The sequence below is a fragment of the Telmatherina bonti genome, assembly GCF_933228915.1.
Source record: "Telmatherina bonti genome assembly, chromosome: 16".
NCBI classification, from domain to species: Eukaryota; Metazoa; Chordata; class Actinopteri; order Atheriniformes; family Telmatherinidae; genus Telmatherina; species Telmatherina bonti.
Window position 1 is genome coordinate 27,720,880 of NC_136614.1, and position 21,595 is coordinate 27,742,474.

General features: G+C 39.7%; 1 protein-coding gene across 3 annotated transcripts in view; it reads left to right on the plus strand.

Annotated features, from left to right (window-relative positions):
• Nucleotides 1-12,747, plus strand: part of runx2b (RUNX family transcription factor 2b) — a gene marked incomplete at its 3' end in the record, with an annotated part of 47,697 nt that extends 34,950 nt beyond the window's left edge. For 2 of the 3 annotated variants that reach the window (XM_079255947.1, XM_079255946.1), the window contains exons 5-7: nt 6,381-6,548; nt 8,228-8,389; nt 12,269-12,747. In XM_079255947.1, the coding sequence (XP_079112073.1) occupies nt 6,381-6,548; nt 8,228-8,389; nt 12,269-12,747 (809 nt within the window). Of the gene's footprint in view, nt 1-6,380; nt 6,549-8,227; nt 8,447-12,268 lie in introns of all 3 variants that reach the window. The other variant, XM_079255945.1, reaches the window with a different exon arrangement.
• Between the last annotated feature and the right edge of the window lie 8,848 nt (nt 12,748-21,595).

The window sequence follows — 21,595 nt, forward strand, 5'->3', positions numbered from 1 at the left end:
TACAGAGCTCAGATTTATAACATAGAAATGATAAAAGGTTAAATTTATGTTGAATATGAAATTCCCATGAGCGTTTCTTGCCTAGGTACGTTGAGTGATAAAAATAACCCCAAACATCTAAGAGAAACATAACATGTTTGTGCCATTTATTATTATCACAGTGAAAATAATGATGTAGAAAATTGTTAGAAAAGACTTACTTAAGTAATGAGACACTGTTTATACATTAAATAAGTAATCTCCCCCAAAACATTTCTATTCAAAGTATTTAATTGCCGGTGGCCAATTAAGTGCAAGTATAGATCATAATAATATGCTGAAACAAAAAAGGAGGGTGGATGCAGACATCCGAAAGAGAGTGGAATGGTGAAGTGGTACAAGTCAGGTGCACAGAGCAACAAAGAGAGAACAGAATTTAAATACAACAGGTTCGGGGGAAATAAAGAAGTTAGGACAAGTTGAAAAACAAGCAGCATGTGGCTGAATTTCCGGATTATTTATGAAACAAAAAAAGCAGAGAGCAGAATTTGTAAAAAGAGAATATTCATCACTTTGTCTAAGTAGGAGAGTCTAGCTCCAGTCCCCGAGGGCCACAATCCTGCAGGTTTTCTATGCATCCCTGTTCCAACACACCTGACTTAAATGAATCAGTCACTGTGCAGAACTTCATTGGTTGTTGGATCCAATTAATGGGAGCCATTAATTGGATCCAACCTGCAGGACATCAGCTCTTGAAGACCGACTTTGGACACCCTGGATCTAAAGCATCATAATGTTTAGCCTTGGCCTATTATTATTTGATTTGTTTGCTGTGGTTCTGTGTTCAGCTATTTTTGTAACCAAAAAAACTATAGAAATAATGACATCCATCTATTTTCTTTACCGCTTAGTCCAGTTCAGGGTCACGGGGACAATGATTGCCCAAACTGGCAATCCTTGGACAAGAGGCAGGTACTCTCTTGACAGGTCGTATAAACACATTGCATTAAAAAGAAACACTAAATAAACTGCTTACCAACACATTAGCATTTCATAATTGATAAACAAGGCTGCAAAAGTAGCTTGAGTGATAATAAATGTAGAGCTGTTTCTAAGTGAAAAGACATAAAAGCTGAACTTCCCATCACTTGTTGTTGAATCATACATAATGTATTAGTTGTGTCCTTCCTTTAATGTGTGGCCTTGTTAACGCACTGCTGCCTGAACAAAGTGGAGCTGAATGAATTGCAGCAAAATTTAAACAAAGTTGTATGTAGAACAAAAGACAAAGACAGAAAAATGACTAGTAGACATTCTGATTGACTAGCAACTTCAAGAATCTACCACCTTCATGTCTTTGCTTAGCTTTGGTTGCTGTTGGCTAAAGCTTCTCATATTTGTACATTCTTATTGTACAGAAACTAGGGACATAAATCTTCTGGACTTACTCCTGGAAAAGAAAACGTATAAGCACTTTCCCAATATTTATCCATGATTCATGACATTTTATCCCCGGGATTTAAAAACGTACATTGATACTCTTGTCATGTGAAATCCCAGAACATCTATAGCTAATCCCAGAAATCCTATAGCTCATTTAGCTAGCTAAATGAGCTATAGGCTGTTTGAGGGATATCTTCAGCTGAGATGTTATATGAGGGAACAGCTAAGCATTTGTCAAAGATCTTGGCGCTCAGGCTCAGATTCAATCTAATGCTGCCATTAATCACTGAGGGTTTGCCATGCCGCCTACTTGCTTTTACTAACTGTTATCAGATCAGCTGTGGTGAGCTGAATCCAGACGCATGTCTCTGGGACGGCTACAATAATACTATTCTAGGATCAGTGCACAACTGTGTGATCTGAGATACCATCTAAAGAGGTCTTGTCTAATCATTATTAATCTTTCTTAGCATAAGTGAGTGTGAATATTTAAGCCGCCAGTGTATATTTAAGTGTCCAATGATGCTCTTCTGCAAATGTACATGATGGAGTGTGCAGACATTTCCATACATCTTTTTCTGCATGAGTGTGTTTCTATGTGTGTTTTTGCATGTGCTCACATCTGGTCTGAATCTGTCCATGTTTCCGGCTGTTGGCTGGGCAGGGAAGTGGCAGGCGCTATCAAAAATCTCCGCTGTTTTCACAGGGATGATGGGAATCTCAGGGACTTTCCCTACGGCAGTGAAATCATCCGCCTTTCCCGCTCCTTTAAATACCCAAGGCTCATTCCTCCACCCTGCTAGGGTTCCGATAAAACAGCTGAGACATCTTGTGTTTGGCAACTGTTGTCCTCTAAAAGGTGTAATTAACTCATGAAAAACTGTATTTACTGTCAAGGTTTGCTAAACTAATGGACTTGAGGTCTGGCTGTTTGGAGTGTAAACTGGACCTCATTGTGGTGGTTTACATACTGAATTCCTACAGGAATTAAAAAAAAAAACATACATAGGTTTGTTTTAAGCTAGGCTGTAGCCATCTATACATGTATTGACGATATGGTGGTCCACAGAAGAAAGTGTCTGAAATTAGGATTATAAACTATAAACAACAAACCTCATTGAACTATTCAAAATTGTTTTAACATCTACCAAATGTACACGGACATGTTTGGTTCCCCGATAAGATGCAGATAGAGATGACCTTATTTCCAGTAGGTACAAGCTAGAAAAAAAAGCATATTTCTTTATATATATATATATATGTATATATCTATCTATCTTATATATATATATATATATATATATATATATATATATATATATATATATATATATATATATATATATATATATATATATATATATATATATAGATAGATATATATACATATATATATATACATATATATATATATATATATATATATATATATATATATATAGATAGATAGATAGACATATATATATATATATATATATATATATATATATATATATATATATATATATATATATATATATATATATATATATATATATATATATATATAGATAGATAGATAGATAGATAGATAGATAGATAGAAATTAAGGACGGAAGCCCAAAGCAAATGTTTTTGCGCGCAGTGGATTCAGTACTTTTGTGAAGAATCACAACTTTTAGTCTTTTCACTGCCAAAAAAAAGTCTACCAACTCTACTTTGGGGGGACTTTTACTTGTTCTTCCTTTAAAGGTTTTCTCTTTATTTGACATTTTTGGGTAGTCTCACATGCACTGCTGTCTTGAGTTCTACTCACAATTTTCCAAATGCAGGATGCAAGTTTTTATCAAGATATCCTTCAAAATCCTAAACCTTCAGCTTGCACCACTTGATGCAGTCCATTGGAGATTTTGGCATGTGTCTAACTACTATCTCCACTTAATACAGTATCTTCCCCATTTTTGGAATGATCTGATGTTCTTTCCAGAATTTGTTGGGACTCCACTGAACACATGCCGCTGTGCTGTGGCAATCAAATACTACCCCTCCTACTGGTTGAATAAGCCGTGGTTAAGAATTAGAGAGTTGGCCTATGGATGAATATTTCCTCCCTTTTTAATAAAGATTTGCTCACTTTCTTATGGCTCTACCGTCTTCTGTTGCTTTGTGGTGTTCAGTTATTAGCGTTTTTCATCAGTGAGGCTCAGAGTAGCCTACAGCTGCTGATTGCTTGTCACAAAAGTTTAGCTCTTACAGCAACAATTTGAACGATCAAGACCTAATTGCTGACTTTTAAATGAGCGCTGTCGTTTCTGGCATGCTGAAACATTTGCAAATCTCTATGTCGTCTATCTAAGTGTCTGTATTTTAGGATCCTTCTAGAAGACGTAGAAATCCCAAACGCTCTCTAACTGTTTCACCATTTGTTGCACTCAGCACTCTTCACGCAGCCTGTGTTGCTTGACTGGTTCAGATGCACACGCAGCTCTTAATTTACTGGTCATCAGGGTCTCTTCCTCTCCATGTGCCTCCTCCCCATTTGTGTCCGTCCCACTCTGTCTACCCTTCATCTCCCTTGGACTCTCATTGCTATTTATTCCCATCACTAGGAGACAGGCTGCGCACAAAGCCTGCACTGTGTCCCGAGGCTTTTTTAGAATAGAAATTCAGTCTGTTGAAAATGGAAAGGCTATGATTGACTGGGCACAGCTTGCGCAGAGCGGCGATGAATGCCAAGGAGAGGCACAAATTATCCTCAGGAACGATGGGGAAATGTTATTAATGAAATATGGACATGAATTATGCCATATAGTCCTAAAGTAGCTGAGTTTATACTCTGCACCAAAGCAACTTAAAAAAAAAAACAACGATGAGAATGCCCATTTATTTTCAGCCGGATGATGCCAGTCCAGAGACGTCATCGTAATAAAAATCACAGCCTGTCTGACTGTCAGCGTCTGCCTTTTCATTGCCGCCATTCTCAAATCTCATTTTCTTGCAGCAAAATCTGGCGTTTTAAGTTCAGCGATGCTTCTCTAGATTAAATTATTTTGTTGTGAAGAGTCAGATGGTTTTTAATGGCACATCTGAGGCTGAAATAATGTGTTTTTTGCAGAAGTGGAAAAATGCCAGGCTGTCATGGGCGGTTTTGAAAGAATTTTGTCTTTGTCATTTTGCATTTATTTGACCATTACAGAGAAGAAGGACCCTTGGTATGGCATGCAACAAGGCCCCACAGCCAGAATGTTATGAATATATGTTGTTAAGCTCTTGTTTCTGATCTATGTAATGATGCTTTACTTGCACAAATGATGACTCCTTTTGATAGATTCTTTGTTTACTCCCTCCCCGGCTCTCCTCATCACACACCCTGAGTCGTAGGTGTAGCGCCAGACCTTTGTTTCCAACCTAAGCTGCAGGCAGGTTGGGCGGGATTCTGAAGTAGCTTTCTGTTTCTGCCTGAGCCAGCTGGAGCTCTGCCAAGCACAGCAGGAGTTTCTGCTCTCCTCTGTTTGATATTTACTTTACCGCCTTTACAGGGGAACTATTGCAAGACCAGGCAGACGCACTGACACAGTCCCGTGTCAGTGTTAAAAAGAACTGTGTGTGCACAGGCCTCTCATTCTACCCCACCTTTGCTAAACTGTAGTCCACACCTGGGCCACTGTGTAGATTTGGATTTGGTTCCCACTAGACGGCTGCACAGAGTGCACAGAGATAGGGTTGGGCTCAGACAGAGAGAGTGACACACTGTCTGCTGTATGTATGTGTGTGTGTGTGACCTACAGTGTATTATGAGAGAACATTTAAAGTGTTTGTATACTGGAGAGGTGTAGAGTTACCAGCCTGGAATCGTGATGAGAATAGAATCAGGTATATAAGGGGGTAAAATTATCAGCAAAGGAATGCAGAAAGTTAAGGGGCATAATATATTTGGCACCGGTTATGATTCCTGTGGGGATAATGGGGCAATGGCGTGAGAGCTCGTGTTTAGAGGAACCTTCTTCCTCAGGTTAAAACTGAACACATATGCGATTTCTCAGTCTCTCATACAAGTCTGTTGTTACTCTGCTTTCCTGTCATGCAAGACATTACAACTTATTTGCCGAATTCTTTGGCAATTAAGAGCTTGTAGCATCCCATTCTCTGAAGCTTTTGTGCCTTCTCTTTGTTTAGGATCATAGACTGTTTGCCAGGTTAGGCATGGGACATACCAGTTGACTCATTAAGCTGCACATTATGCAGGATATTTGACTAACTGTGTGCCAACAGAGCAGCAAACAACCACAAAGCTGAATACTGACAGTCCATTTTAACCTATGATGATAAAAAGATGCTTTGCATGCAACCTAACAACTGTTTATTATTATTTTTAGCTTTTCTGCCAATAAAGTTTGACTCATAGTAATGTCTTTAAATGTTAGCATCTTAGCCAATATTTTGTATTTTTCAATGTTAATATTATAACTGCAAATTCATGGTTTCATTTAATAAAATGCATTGATAAGCCATATTGTTGCTCTTTAACTCATCCTTCCTGTTTTAATAAACACAAATTTATTGCTGTTGAAAGCATCAAATAACCATAAACTTCTCTGATTTAAACTGGATACGGTGATTTGTTGAAACTTTTCAGTCATTTGACAGTTTTTTAGAATGGAAGTGAGAGTCCAACTGCAAGCACAAGATTTTCTAAATAATTTTGGAGTCATACTAAAGGAAATACTTTTAAGATGTATTAATATTAGTATGTTTATTAACTGTGAAGTGTGAATATGTCAGGCTAAACTCAAACACTTTAAGGATGTGAACATCTATAAATTTCAATTCTTATAAAGTGAAGCAGGGCAAAATTGGAGATTTCAGACCAGGTGTGTGAGATAACCTGAGGTCCCCCAACTTTTTGATTCCAGCCTGTGCCACATCAGTTGAACTCATGTAACTCTGATTTTAATGTATTTATCTCATTTTCCGTGCAGGGCATCGTCAAAAGCTCGAAGACCCTCCTAAAGCTGGCCTCTTTTCAGACCGCCTTAGTGAGCTTGAGAGGATGAGGGTGAGGGTCTCAGTTCCTCCTCAAGCCCCGCGGCCAACTCTAAACCCAGCAGCCAACTCCTTCAACCCACAGGGTCAGACGCAGATAACAGGTGAGCTATAGCAAATCAGCTCTTATCCACTGTGGTGATGGTGCAAGAACCAAGCACCAGAACAGTAGACACTCACATGGTTTCATCATGGTCTAAATAAAAGTCGGATGAAGCCTGCTTCTCTCAGCAGACACAGCGGGACATGCTTCTTTATAAACAACTATTTTGGTTCGATTTGTTGACGACATCTGGTTCAAAAGAGCTTAATGAAGAAGTTTAAAACTCTATGGGTGGTGTTAGTGTTTATGTACTGTTTTTGTATTGTTATATACCGTTTCTTTTCCTCAAAATCTTAATATTGTGTAACTAATCCGCCAACCTTTGCCATTGGTGAGCATTAAAAGTATATTCAAAGTATCATATCTGATTTTTTACTACACAATAAAAAAAAAAAAAAACGTTTGTATTAATGATATTATCGCAACAGAAAATATTCCCAAAGACAACAATGTGTGTCATCGAGCATTTTGAACAACTATTTTACATTGCATTAAAATAAATACAACTCTGAAGTCACTTATGAAATATCTGCTATTAGCATCAGAGCTTTTTTGAGCGCCAAACATTTCCCGACCGTTGTCCCAAATTGCATCATTAAGTCACCGACCGTGAAATATCAAACCCCAACTGGAGCCTCGGCCTGACGGCTTTGCAGCGTGTCATATTGCCTTTGAGATTGTCTGTCTCTCTTTACTCCATCACTCTGTCAATCTCCATCGTAGAGGTAACACCATCTTTCACGATTTGGCACAGCCGCCATCCGATCACAGACAAATCTGGCAGCCTGTCACACACGATCATTCGGCTGGTGTTTTTTTCTGTGGCAAGGCTTTGGGGGGGGGGGTGTCATCTCAGCCACGGTTGACCTGCATGTCTGCATGGTGATGACATACTAGACTGATCAGAATTGCTTTTAGAGAACGGCTTGATTTTGCTATTCTGACTGTAAATGTTGAAGAGATTTAAAAAACTTAACACTCATTTGCCTAAACACAACCAGTCAAAAGTTTGGACACATTTTCCAGTTCGATTAAATGGGAAAGTGTGTCCAGACTCTTGAACGGTACCATATACGCTTCCATATATGTTTCCTGTTAATAATGACCGCTGTTGTAATCTAATTCCTGTTTGTTTTTAGTTAGTCTGAATGACACTCATTTAGATGAACAAATCCAGTGTTTGTAAGCAGTTTCTGAAGGCTTAAGAAAGCCCCCCCCCCCCCCCCCCCCCCCCAATGGTTCATATGTATTTATGTTTGAATGAAATCTTGACTATTACCACTTGCATATTCTGCTCTCATGGTGCTGCACGCACACACACGATGAAGTGTAGAGCAGCGTGGTAGCTTGCTGGTGTGTTTACATCCTGGGTGAGTGCCAGCAAGGCTCTCTGTGTCTCAGCTGCAAGCACAATGTTTTATAAGGCAAACAGGAAGATCTTTTCTCCGAAGGTAAACATTAGATGTGTCATTACAGAGGATGTTGCATAACTCGTCCAACTGATACTTACCTCTTTGCACACAGGGATCAGATGCACAAGTAAAGTCAGAATTTGTTGTCGGTGGTTTTACATTTTAGCACACGTAACTGGAATATTTGACAAAGCCCACTGGTAATTATGCTCTCCTTCTTCTTTTCCTTCTTTCTTCCTCCTTCATTCGCTGCATTTCTCCCCATCAGACCCTCGTCAGTCCCAGTCCTCTCCTCCCTGGTCATACGAACAGACGTATCCGTCCTACCTGAGTCCCATGGCGTCCCCCTCAGTCCACTCCACCACCCCCCTCTCCTCCAGCCGAGGCACGGGCCTGCCTGCCATCAGTGACGTGCCTCGACGATTGCCAGGTAGAACCACTACTCTGCCACCTCTCGAAACCACGCACTCTCCACGCCCCCATCGGGGCCATCGAATAAGCTGCAAGTGATTTGCCGACTCTGAACGGCGAGGGAAAGACAGATGTGCATGCACGTAGTGTCAAATGCAGGAACATGAACAAAGAAAAACAGCAAGCAACTATTTGCCAGCAAGCTGGTATTCGTTCATTCTGAAAAGAACGTGAGGCCTGGTGTAAGAGTCGGGACTGTTTCTCTAAAGAGCGGTTAGGTTGGCGTTTTTTAGCAGCAGAGGGAGGAAAAAAAAAACTATTGTTTCCTTTTTTTTCCAAGCGTTAAGCCTTTGATCCCAAAGGGGTATGGGTAATAACAGGCCCTGGGATAATAACAGGCTCGTGACTGACAAATAAAGTGTCTTTACAGCGATACGCCACTCTCTCAAGGCATTGTGGGTAATTGCATTAGCTAGTGTGTTTGCAGTAAAAGCAGCATCTGTGTTCCAATTTGTCTCTTTTCTCCTGCGATGTGAAAGCTCCTCTAAAAGCCCTACATGCCGCCAGACAAGTTTCTCTCCTTTACACCTGTTTGACTCACTGCCATACTTTTCTGTTTCCTTTTGCTAACACACTCCCGCTCTTCTAAGTGTGTGTGTATGCATGTGGGTGTGTGTGCCTGGAGCGAGGCTGAGTGATTAGGCGATGCAGCCGTGTGACTCTGCATTAGAAAAGGTTTAAAATCCAGCCAGCTGCCCTGTCAACTTTGATTAGGTTGGTCTTTCCCTTCAGCTTTCATCTTTCAAGCATCAGGCTTTGTTCCTCAGAGTGACACATGCACATGTGAAGGCACACACACACACACACACACACCATCGCAAGACTTTGCCCACTTGTTTAATTCCTCCTAAGTGATGCGCCTAAGGCTCTCAGATCTCCACAGATCATGTTGACACCTCACCAGGTCGCTCTGTAACAGTATCCCACTACAGAACATACCGAAGTACAAGCAGAAGCTGATATGGATGCTCCGCTGGTGCACGCTCCACACCGCCCAGCTGTGGAACTTCAAACACTCTGGCCCACGTGTTGAAACGTTTCACTTGACGAGAAGCGGTCGCAGAAGTTTATCAAGTCAAATCATAACACCTAATTCGGAAGTGATGCCTCAGTGTTTGTAAGATCCCTCCAAACATTTAGACTATGTCACACTCCGCTTTGCTTTGAGCTAATAAAGTTTGATGTGGCTCATCATCACAGGGCCCCTTGGAGCACGAGAAAAGGTCCAAAAGTTAAAAACAAGAGACGGGAGTTTATTGAACAGTACCGGTCATGTGTGAGATCACGCTTCTCTTCCACAACAGAGGCAATCACCTACTATTTCTACAAGAATCAAACAAATCTGGTGGAAGGAGGAAGTTTAAAAGGCCCTAATTGGCAGCATATGCTATCTGACGCTAGCGACAAACCCCGGCTTCGCAATCCCTCCCTGCACAATAAACACTGCACCCCCTCCTCCACCCTCCTCTTCCCCACCACCCCCTGTCCTCTCACAGCAGACATGGTGACACGGAAGACGCCTGGTGATTTATGATAAGAGCGCCATGGCTGGACTAAACCGCTGAGAGGAGACGGGTGGAGGTGGGGAGGGTGTGTGAGAGAGAGAGAGAGAGAGAGAGTAGGAGGAGGACCTCCTATTCTCCTTCAACTCTTTGCCCAGCGCGGAGCTAGCCGCAGCCAGTTAGTGGTTTTTGGGTATTTTTTAAGGGATGAAGCAAAAAGAGGAACGAAGGGTGAGATGGAACAGCTCCTTCTCGACTCTCTCTCCCTGGCGCACGCGACTCGCAGCGCACGCGTACACACACACACACACACATATGCTGGAGCCGATGGGAGGCGAGGATAGGAGCCACATCAGAGCTCAGCCCTGCCTCATTATGGATCTCATGGAAACTGTTTCTACTCAAAGTGTTTCCACATGTGCAGCTCCTGATTCATCCCAACTGCTTTTTTTTATGTGCATACAGTACTCACACAAATACACCCCCCTCAACACACACACACACACATATGCCGTTTGCATATACATTTGCATGCATAAACAATTTCATATATATACATATACATATATATATGTATATATATATATATATATATATATATATATATATATATATATATATATATATATATGTATATATATATATATATATATATGTATGTATGTATGTATGTATACACACATATAAACGTGCAGCAACAGACACACAGAGAGAGACATTAATATGAACAAGTGTAAATATAAAATGGCACAACACTACAAACACTACTGATGCCTGTGATTAGAGCAATATTTACCGAAAGTAAAAGAAAAAACTGTGTTAAAAAAGTTATTGTGGTTAATGCACATAATAATACACAAAATGACAGTTTACTGTTCAGTTACAAGACTTAAAGCTGCAGTCCTTATCAAAAACTGGATTGTTTTTAAGAGGACTCGTGTGTTTATTTAGCTTTCATAATGCGAACTCCATTTCCAATAAATTGGGAAATTTAAAAAGAAACGCAATAAAAAGTTTAATGTTTTATTTTATTAGTTAGTTAATTTAGTGTTTTATTACACTTTGTGCATTTTTATGACCAACGTAATTGTATTTTGTAGATATATGCAAATCTTGACTTTGAAGTCATCAGCATATCCACAAAATTTGGGAGACAGGCGTGTTTTGTGTTACATTAGCCTTTCTTTAGATTACACTTTCTTTTGTTTTGCAAAGGAATTTTTATGAGGAATTTTATCCACTCAAAAGTGTGGATGTTGATTCTCCCCTTGTGATGGAGCACATATTTTCCATAGGAGACACACCAAATCCAGCTCTTGTCGGTAATGCAGAAGGAAATCTAACATTGTCCTGCTAAAATAACTTAATTTATGGGAAATGACGTGCAGCTTCTGGTTGCATGTGATTCTCCAAAATCCTTGTATCCACTGAGTATCAACAGTATACGTATGCAAGTCAGTCAAGCTAAGACACTGGTGCACCCTTACGCAGTCATAGTGCTGATGTTTGCCCTTCTCTCTGATAGCACATAGAACTAAACATCTGTTTCTGAAAAGCTCCTGAAATATGGACCCATTGACAACAGAATGATTCCATGCATCCAACAGTGATTTCTGTCCTCGTCCTTTACACACAGAGATTTCTCCAAACTCCCTGTTCACAATATTCAGGACAGTGGATGTAGAAAGATTGAAGTTCTTGAAAAATATATAATTTTTTTTTTTTATGAATCTCCAACCAAGTTGGCGCATAGTGGTGAACCACAACCTGCTGGAAAGACTAAGGCTGTGATGGAGGCTCCTTTTACACCCAATGTTGACACCCTTACATTGACTGCCAGCAATAGCAAGGAGCCCCGTGCAGCTGGCATTTTGGAGCGTTTTGGCTAAATTTTCAGTACCGCAGAATGTTGTAGATGTGGAGGGCCTGGGGTGCTGGGAGCGTGCATCGGTGGTACTTCGGGCTGCGCATTCAGAGCAAATTCACAACATGTTGGGTGCGCTCAGAGAGTGTATTTTGGGGACATTTTGACAAACATATCCAGTCAAACCAGCTATTCATATACAAAAATTGCAAAAGATATTAAAAGACATCTTTGGGAGACAAAGACTTAATAGTAAAATCCACTGTTAGAGGTTATTATTTAAACTTTTTTGTCTTTATTTGCCTTTATAGATTTTTTGTTGTTGTTGATGTGTTTATCTTTTCTGAATATAATTAACTTGACTGGTGAAGATACTGCAAATAAAATCAAGAAAATGTCCTTAAATGTTACAGTAAATGTGATTCCAATAAAAGGACATCTTAATAAATTGAATGTGTCTGTGTGTTCCCAGGCTCCTCCGACCTGAGCCCGTTCCCTGGTCAGTTTGAGCGTCAGTTCCCAAGCCTCTCTTCCCTCACAGAGAGCCGCTTCTCCAGCCCTCGCATGCACTATCCAGCCACCTTCACCTACACCCCACCCGTCACCTCAGCCATGTCGCTGGGCAGTGCCCACTACCACACCTACCTTCCGCCTCCTTACCCCGGCTCCACCCAGAGCCAGAGCGGACCTTTCCAGACCAGCAGCACACCTTATCTCTACTACGGTGCCTCCTCCAATTCGTACCAGTTCTCCATGGTTCCTGGTGGGGACCGCTCGCCGTCCCGGATGATCCCACCTTGCACTAGCGCTTCCACAGGCACCTCCCTGGTAAACCCTAACCTACCCAGCCAGACAGAGGGAGGGGTGGATGGCGATGGGAGCCACAGTAATTCCCCAACTGTTCTCAACCCTGGTGGCCGCATGGATGAGGCAGTCTGGAGACCATATTAGTAAAAAAAAAAAAAAAAAAAAAAAAAAAACAGGGGCGCAGGGTGGGGAAGAAGAGATAAGAAGTCACATGATGTCATGGTTTGAAAGCACAAAACCTTTTATATATATATATATATATATATATATATATATATATATACATATATATATATATATATATATATATATATATATATATATATATATATATATATATAAAATGAAAAGGGGATTTTTGGGCTCTCATCAACTATATCTACCTTTTTGCTCGGAAATTAAGGTAGAGATAAAAAAAAAAAAAAGAAAAGAAAGAAGAACAGCACAGACCTGCATGGACTCGTCTTTCTGGAATGTGTTTTGACCAAGGCACTACAAAGGGAGTGATTCTCACAGCAATAATGAGAAAAAACAATTTTGGTTTACTATTCCCAAGTGGATAAGACATTGTTTTGGTTTATATTCTAGTCCACGAGCTAAGGGATGCTTCAACAATATATGGAAAAGTCTTTTGTATAGTGTTTGTATGTCATTAAGGCTTTTTTTTGCAGAGCATGTTTTTGTACTACGACAATATCAAAATGCAAGTTAAGCACTGAGTAGCAAGTGATAAGAGTAACACATATGTTACCTTACGTGGTGTGGACATTCAATTTGCTTTAAACCAATTAATTTAACTTGTATATTGTGGGTGAGACATTGATGTAGATTGAAGCATTTTCTTAGTTTTAACTTATAAAGCCATAAATTATGTATTGTATTTGAAACTTGAGTCAAAGAAGTGTAATCTGAATATTTTTGATGCATCTATCTAAGTTAAAAATTGATTTTTTTTTTTTTTGTTTGTTTGTTTTGTTTTGTTTTTGATAGGTAATTTAAGAGAGCAAGTGAGTAATGTAGCACCCAAAGATTTAAATGGCTTGGAATATGAAATGTAATTTCCAAAGAGTAGTGCTATATGTTTCTCCTGGTGTAACGTTGAGTTTAACTGCTCAACACACTGAGAGGCCAACATCCTCACTAGGCGTTGACACACATTTGGCTTAGAATGAAACCTTTGGTATTTATTGAGCAATAACTCGCATTGTGCCTCTTGGCAACATACCACGAAAGCTAGCTTCAGTGGTGGAAAAAAAAAATTATCCATTTAGAAAAACTCGGTTTAATTTCTTTATTTGACATGCTCACACATACTTGTATATTTTCTGGTCAAAATAAGAAATTTTACACGCAAGACCGGATCGAGTCCAAAGATGATTACAGTGGTGCCACGTCTGGTGCTGCACTTTAAAGCAGCAGGTCAGACTTTAAGGTTCGGTTACTTTGCGATACAGGAACTCCTCAGGACTGGAATAATCCTTGGATGATACCACGGATTTACTATTTCTGCATTTCTCTTTTTTTTTTTTTTTTTTTTTGTCATATCCAGCCTGGCTGAAGGCTCTGTCAGGATTATAGCTTAAACATGCCAAGTCTATTATAGCTTTCATATCATGTGCAAAAGATAGCTTAAAAAAAAAAAAAAAAAAAAAAAAAAAGTTTGTTTGTGCTTCACACAAAGGTTTTTATATTTTATTTCCAGTCTCACAGTCAAAGACAGAAAGAGACTGTGACATTCTTTCAGCTATTTATTTATTTCCAGCAAGGCTCACAAAGATCTGTACCATCCCGACACAAACCTAAAATCAGTTTCTTGTCCTGGTATGAGGGGAGGTCTGCATTCAACATGAATATGTGAGATTCTAAAAAGCGCTGGAGTGGAAGGAGATTTAAAAGAAGAAATAAAAAAAACTTTAAAAACCCGAGAAGATTGGATTCAGCTGCTGGCAGCAAACTGGTAACCAAAAAATATGGAATACTTGTGTATGTTTGTTTCATAGAGCACTTATTACTTGTTTTATTTCTAGCAGCACTTGCGGCTGGCTGCCAGCAGGGCTCGTGGTTTTGGTTCTGAGTGCAGCTATAAGGCCACTGGAATCACACACACTCAGAGAATGGATAACACTTGGCCAAACAAGCCATTTGCATTGGATTTGAATCTGATCTCAAAAGGCAAGTGATATTTTTATGGAAAAAAAAAAGAAAAATTTAATATTTCGACCAATACGACATTCAGTGCATGTGGGTAATTTAATAATCCCATCTGAAAAATCTGAGAAAAACATGGGCCTGGCCTGAGGATCAGACTTCCAGCTTTTTTCATTGAAGGTTTGCACGCAGACTCTGCAGAGGAAGTTCTGAGCTCAGTTAAGGGAATTGAACGAGTCACACTACATTTCACCAGCTGCTTAAACCCAAAAGAGAACCAGCACTGCTGTTGCATTATATGAAGAGCAATTATTGTTTTTAAAAAAAGCACTATTAGATTAGTTTGGTTTTATATAAACAGATATTTCCCACATGCATTTACAAGCAGTGTCAGCAGAGTAACTTCTCAGCTCCTATCACTTCACAAACAGAACAGAAAATGGTCCTTAAAAACCTGTTTACACGCCAACGCAGCACTGACATCCCCCTCTGTCCTCATCTGCTTTGTTCGTGTCCTGTTATGGTATTTTCCTATCACCTTTTTTTTTTTTTAACGTCGGGTTCAAATTTTCATTAAACCCTTGTATTATTTAATGATCAACACAATATGGTATCCAGGAATTGTACTTTACCTTGCTCTTATGTAAAGTTGACTTATTTCTATTGCTATATGCTTCTTGTCATGAACACTTGTCAGGAAACTGAATCTAATGGAGACTCTGTTAGAATTTGCTGGTACGTTTTTTTGTTTTTATTTTTGTTTTTTTTAAAGGGACAAACAGACCTGACAACAGTGAGTGAAATTGGCATTGTGATTGTACATTTTGTTTATTTTAAAAAATAAAATAGGTATTTTGTAACTTAATTATTCCTCTTGATCTCATCTCTGAACATTAATGAGTTTTTCGTTAAGTGGAGAGCGCATGCAGTTCGCGGTGTCTTCAAACATTTCAACAGTGTGCATCTAAAAAAAAAACGTATTCAAATGTGTAAATGAGCTCGGTTTCAACTTAAAACTGAGTTTCAGCTTTCAGATCCACTTGCTCTCTAGTTTTCGCAGGCTCACCTACCTCGCAGTGGAGCTGAGCGAATTAAATTCAGCTGGTTTAATGACTAGTTGAGGCACCAGCTGGACAGGACTTCTTCTTTGTGCCACCTGGATTATGAACCTCGGCTTATGTGTGCTGACAAAACTAAAGCAGTTTTTTTCTGCTTATCTCAGATGATTGCAAGAAGACCATCTCAGAACTCCAATGGCCACTTGATAGTTGCTTGTTGTTTATTAATCTCTCCATGCTGGACCTGAAGAAATTCAGCATAATTAAGGGCAGCTGTATGTTATTCAGTTTGTTTAACTATTTTAACCCTTTAAAACCTCCCTCAGCTGGGGCACAGGGAGAAGAGATGGGTGAAACGGTGTCTAGTGGCAAGTTCGGAAACCTCGACTGAACTAAACTTTAATTTTGTTTCATCTCGTTTTATCAGTTTTCTTTTTGCGGAGTTATTAGTGATATGATCATTAAGAACCACAGTCACTTCAAGATGATATTCATTTGTCCTAAAAATGTTTTTTTTTTTTTAATATATATCTTCCATCCTCCATTTTTCTTCACTCGTAATGCATTCAGCTGAATTTACACATCTTAACAAATCTCAAGTATTCCTTTTAAAATTATGACAAGTATTTAAATGGACCAGGGGTTCCCAAATTTGATCCTTGACCTTTACTATCCTGCAACTTTGAGATGCAACCTTTCTCCAACAGACCTGAACCAATGAAAGGTTCGTTACCAGGCTTCTGCAGAGCTGAATGACGTGGATGAGGGCATTCAGCTACTTGTTTCAGCTGTAGTGGAGAAGGGATGCATCTAAAACAGGGGTGCCCAAGTTGAATCAGACAGCTGAATTGTCTCTTCTGTATGTCATTCAGCTCTGCAATGGCCAAGTAACAAGCCATTTAGGTGTGGTGTGTTGGATAAGGGTTGAATCTTGCAGGATAGTAGATCTCAAGAACCAGACTTGGGCCCCCCTGGTAGTCCTTGCAGTTGCAGAAATATTTAATTCTGGTTATGCCATTGTGAAGTGGTGGCATTAAAATTAGGTAAAGGTGAAGTCAATACAAAGGTCTTAAATCATATTTTGCATAAACATTTGGTTCATTTGACATATTTCATGTTCAATCGACCTAGGAAGATGACTGACTGTTTAAATGAAACTCAAACTTCTACTTATATTTTCTGTGATCTGCTGCACAGAAAAAAACCTGGGTGAAAGGAAAAGGGTCAAACTGGAGACCATCAAAGTGAATTTAAGAGCAGAACCACAGTTGAAATGTAAGGAAGTATGCATTTGCATATGAAAAGATAAATTTTAAATGTGAGGGTGGATTTTTTTTAAGAAAAGTTAGTTAAAACAAGGAAACCTGCTCTTCAATTCATCCTTGGATTAAAGATAATAATTTACCCAATATAATTAATAATTATCTACTTCCCAATTTCGAAAGGACTTGGGATGCTGAGAAAATATAAATGAAAGCATTCAATCAAGAAGTCAACATAAAACATGTTGAATCTGAGGAAGCTTTTTTTATAAAAAGCTTTTTTATAATCATTTCATTTAAAAAGGCTTGCACATCATGATAAAGTTGCAAACTTGAATGGATGTAAAAAAAAAAAGTGCCTCCTAGAAAAGCTCAGAGGGTGAATGTTAAAGGTAGCACATGTATTAGTCGTTGAGTGGCATCAAGCATGATGTGGCAAGTTGACGTGGTGACTGCTACAGTCGGCTTAAGGAGGATGGAACTAGTAACACATTTAGATTTCTCTGTATGTGCGGCCGTACTCCGTTCTGTCACTCCTTCAGTCTCCTGCAAAACAATGACTGTACAATTTCAGAGTTTGTTTAATTAAATTCAACTTTTTATAAAGCATCAGATCACAGCAATTCCATCTCAAGATGCTTTACAGACAGGAAAAAAAAAAACATAATGAAAGCCAATTCTTAATAGCCTGTATAAGGAAACCAACAGATTGAGTTGGAGGCTCCAACTCAATCTCCCATCCTGAGCACTGTGTGTTGCAAACAGTGAGCGCGTTTAGTAGTGTCATCTCTGGTGTGCCATTCTGTCTGCACCAACATTGTCTTTGGACGACGGATTGAGACACCCTGGGGCCCCCTGCACGCTACTACTGCCACTGCCATGGCTGCATTTCAAAGGTACACAGTAAAACCAAAGAGATGGAGACAGGAGCAGAAACACGGTTAGCCTTGGAAGCTGTTTTACATTATTCCAAGACATAATAGAGCCAATCTGAGTGTACACATGCTGAAAACAGAGATCTACACCATCTCCATGTGTTTTGTTAAGGTTCAGATTGGGAACATTCTCGGGGTTTCCCTGAATATGGATTGCTTGGAAAAAGCTTGCGCTGGTTTCAGGTTTGCATTCTCTGCGTTCTCAGCCATGTCTAGCAATTATAATAATGAACTCTGGAGGAGCAGCGGGACCCAGACACCCGGGGAAATTAGCATAATGTCCCGTGTGCACATGAGAGACATCAACACAGAGGCAGCCCCATATAAGAGGAGCTGGTGTTGGGTTTTTGTCCCAGTTAAATTTGATGGTAGAACATGATGCCAGAGATGATGTACGCTTGATTTTTATTCCAGGTTGTAAGTAGTTTTGCAGCAACAAAGCAGGCTCCTCTTTCTTCCTTATATTATGCAATCAGCAGAGAGGAATAAAAACAAGAGTTTATGAGGAGACAAAACCAATACATTAGAAGGACTGTACACACACACACACACACACACACACACACACACACACACACACACACACAGACAGCTGACAGCCCAATACAAACTGTTTACTTGACCTCTACAAACGTTTCAGAAGAGCAGCTCAGGCGGGAAGTGATCCTCAAGGGCCTCATACCACTCAGAGGGCTGTATATCACTTCCTATGTTTCCGTCTTCACTAACAAGGCTGTGTGTGTATGTGTGTGTGTGTGTGTGTGTGTGTGTGTGTGTGTGTGTGTGTGTGTGTGTGTGTGTGTGTGTGTGTGTGTGTGTGTGTGTGTGTGTGTGTGTGTGTGTACGTGTGTTTGCTGTCTTTAAACAGGAATCCATGCGTCTTGATTTCTCATTTAGTCCCAGGATAAACTCAAGTCTATGGGCTTTCCAGTGTGGGCCTCAAATGTTGAATCAGCATGAAGCCCCGACCTCCCTGAACCTCTGTTATCTGATTACATCCGCATTTAACAATCGGCTACAGGCCACCTTAATCTTTCAAAGGAAAGCTACCTTTGAGCTTAAACTGTGCCCTTCATAGAAAAAAAAAAAAAAAAAAAAAATTGACCCTGATTTTAATTTGCTTAAAGTCCCACCCTTGAGATTTTCCAACTGTGACAAGAATAACTGTGTACTTTGGCGCTCTCTAGTGGTTTTTTGTTAAGCCATGGGGACCTCCTGAGGGGCCCACCTATGTGCTTTTCAGCACAGTTAAAGGCAGGTTAGATGTGGCCAAAATAGTGCTTATTATATTGGCAAGACTGTGGCAACGCCCCATATTTTGTCCCCAAACACTAGAGCCTGCACAAAACTGGGGGTTGTAAAAGACAACTTGTCTTCTGACCTCTAATAAAAGAAACGATCAACTGGCAGGCAAACTGCACTCAGGCTGCAGCCCAGAACCTCAGAGACATGGTAGGTTGTAAAGCAGCCCGCACCAGAATCCATTCATCACTAGATTAAAGCATGCCTGCGCCTTTAGCCTCCTTTGGAAACATTTGATTCCATGAAGCCATTTGCTACAAAGTGAAACACAACTCTAAGAAAGTGCACTTATGAAGCCTAAAATGCCTACATTTAATGAGTTCTGCCAGCTCCAATTATGTAATATGATACTGGCCACACTGCTTGAAAAAAACAAAAAACAAAAAAAACGAAGGAATTACTGTGAAAATATGAGTGTCAGGACCATGGACAGCTACCAAACACACAAACAAAAGGCCTCTTTGTCTGAAGCCGTCCTTCTATGTCAGTGTTTCAAATTATACACCATCTCAGCTGTCAAAAAATGGCAAACTGTTGCAGTGCAACTCAGTGTACAGAGAATCAGACAGGGTAAACTGCAGCTTGGTGCCAAATATTCATGCAAAACACCTCTTTTCCAGAAGTTTCAGCCAGGCTATAAAAATTTAAAAATTTAGGCAGGGACTCCATCTTCTCTGGAAACGAAGCGTGAAGAAACTCTGTGGGTTCCTTTCGTCAGATTAAATGTTATTAGAATTTTATCAGATGAACGAATCAAAGTGATTCGTAGTAACATGAAATACAACAGTATTTCCACGTCGATTTTACTTGATTTTTGTTTATTGCAACATAAAATTCACAACAAATGTCATCTCAAGGTACTTTAAAGTGAAAGTTAACAGATAGTTAAGATAACTTAATTCAATATATATATATATATATATATATATATATATATATATATATATATATATTGTTTTAATCTAGTTTATTAAAATTAGATATTTGCAAAGTCAATATAGTCTTATTCCTTCCAATTTATTCTTTGAATTAAATCTGATACCTTATAACCAAATTCAGTCTAGTTTATAATAATCCAATTCAATTCAAAATCATTATAATGCAATCACTGGTATATGACATTCATAACAGTCCCCTTTAACGCCATTTGTGGACATTTGATGTTTTAATTCCAGTTAAAGCCCAGTTTGATCTAAGTTATAACAATCTAATTAGTTTCAGCTCATAATTGTCCACTTTCAGTTTTCACAATTGTATTCATATAAAGACAATTTATTGCTTGACCTTGTTTGAGAGATTATGTGATTATAGCTAAGCGAAGCTACCAGGTATAAAAGTAAATAAAGGAGGCCTTCCACTGTTTCTGGTTCTGCTTTTAACATTCATCCGCTCCATCTCCAAGGATCTTAGCTCGTGTTAGAAGCAGGTTTTATGGTTTACGACTGGAAAATAAAATGCTATGTGTTTCCTGCAGGCAAAGCAATGATTTACAACTCTGCATGATAAAGTGAGCCCCTGCCTGCCAGCGAGGATGTGTGAGGGCTGCGGAGGATCCAGACATGTCCGAGATGTGGATGTGAGTGTGGCACAGGGAGTGTGGTCACCTCCATGCAGTTATACACACTGGAACACAACTCAGAGGGAAAAGTTCTGGCTCACAAGTAGGTATCAATACCTGACATCATCATCTCACATAATTAGCACGATGTCCACATCCTTCTCCGGCAACCAAAGATTATTTCATGTGGTTCACAGCTGGAAATGAACCCTTAACCAATAAATCTAACCAAGAGTAAAAGCACCTCTGGGCTCTGCTGTCTACAAACATGGTTACCCACTCTAGCAACTCCTCTCCAAAATTACATCTAATTGTGTTTATTACTGTTTTATGCCTACCTCTGGCTTGACTCTTTAAGTACCTAGAAAACGTCTTGATCACCTGAATTCAAGCTGATGTAGTCCATTCTTCAGGCCACGTCAAGCCAGTCTCTGCCTATGCAAATTATCTAAGACAGCGGCTGGTGTGTGCCAAAAACAGTCTCTGGTGAGGTCGTCAGTCTTTTGCCGAAACCGCAGTCGCGCGCCAGGCAGATCAATAATCCCCATCAAGCTTCACCACAAGCCACTCAAACCTCTGAGGATAGGCAAGCAGAGAAGAGTTGGGGGACCTACAGAGAATTTGATATTCTCTCAGATGCTCTCTGTCTCAGAGAGGAAGAAATGAGGACTCGTCTTTGGCAGCCCTGTCTCTCTTTTAAACACAATCTCCTGTTACAACATAGTTCCT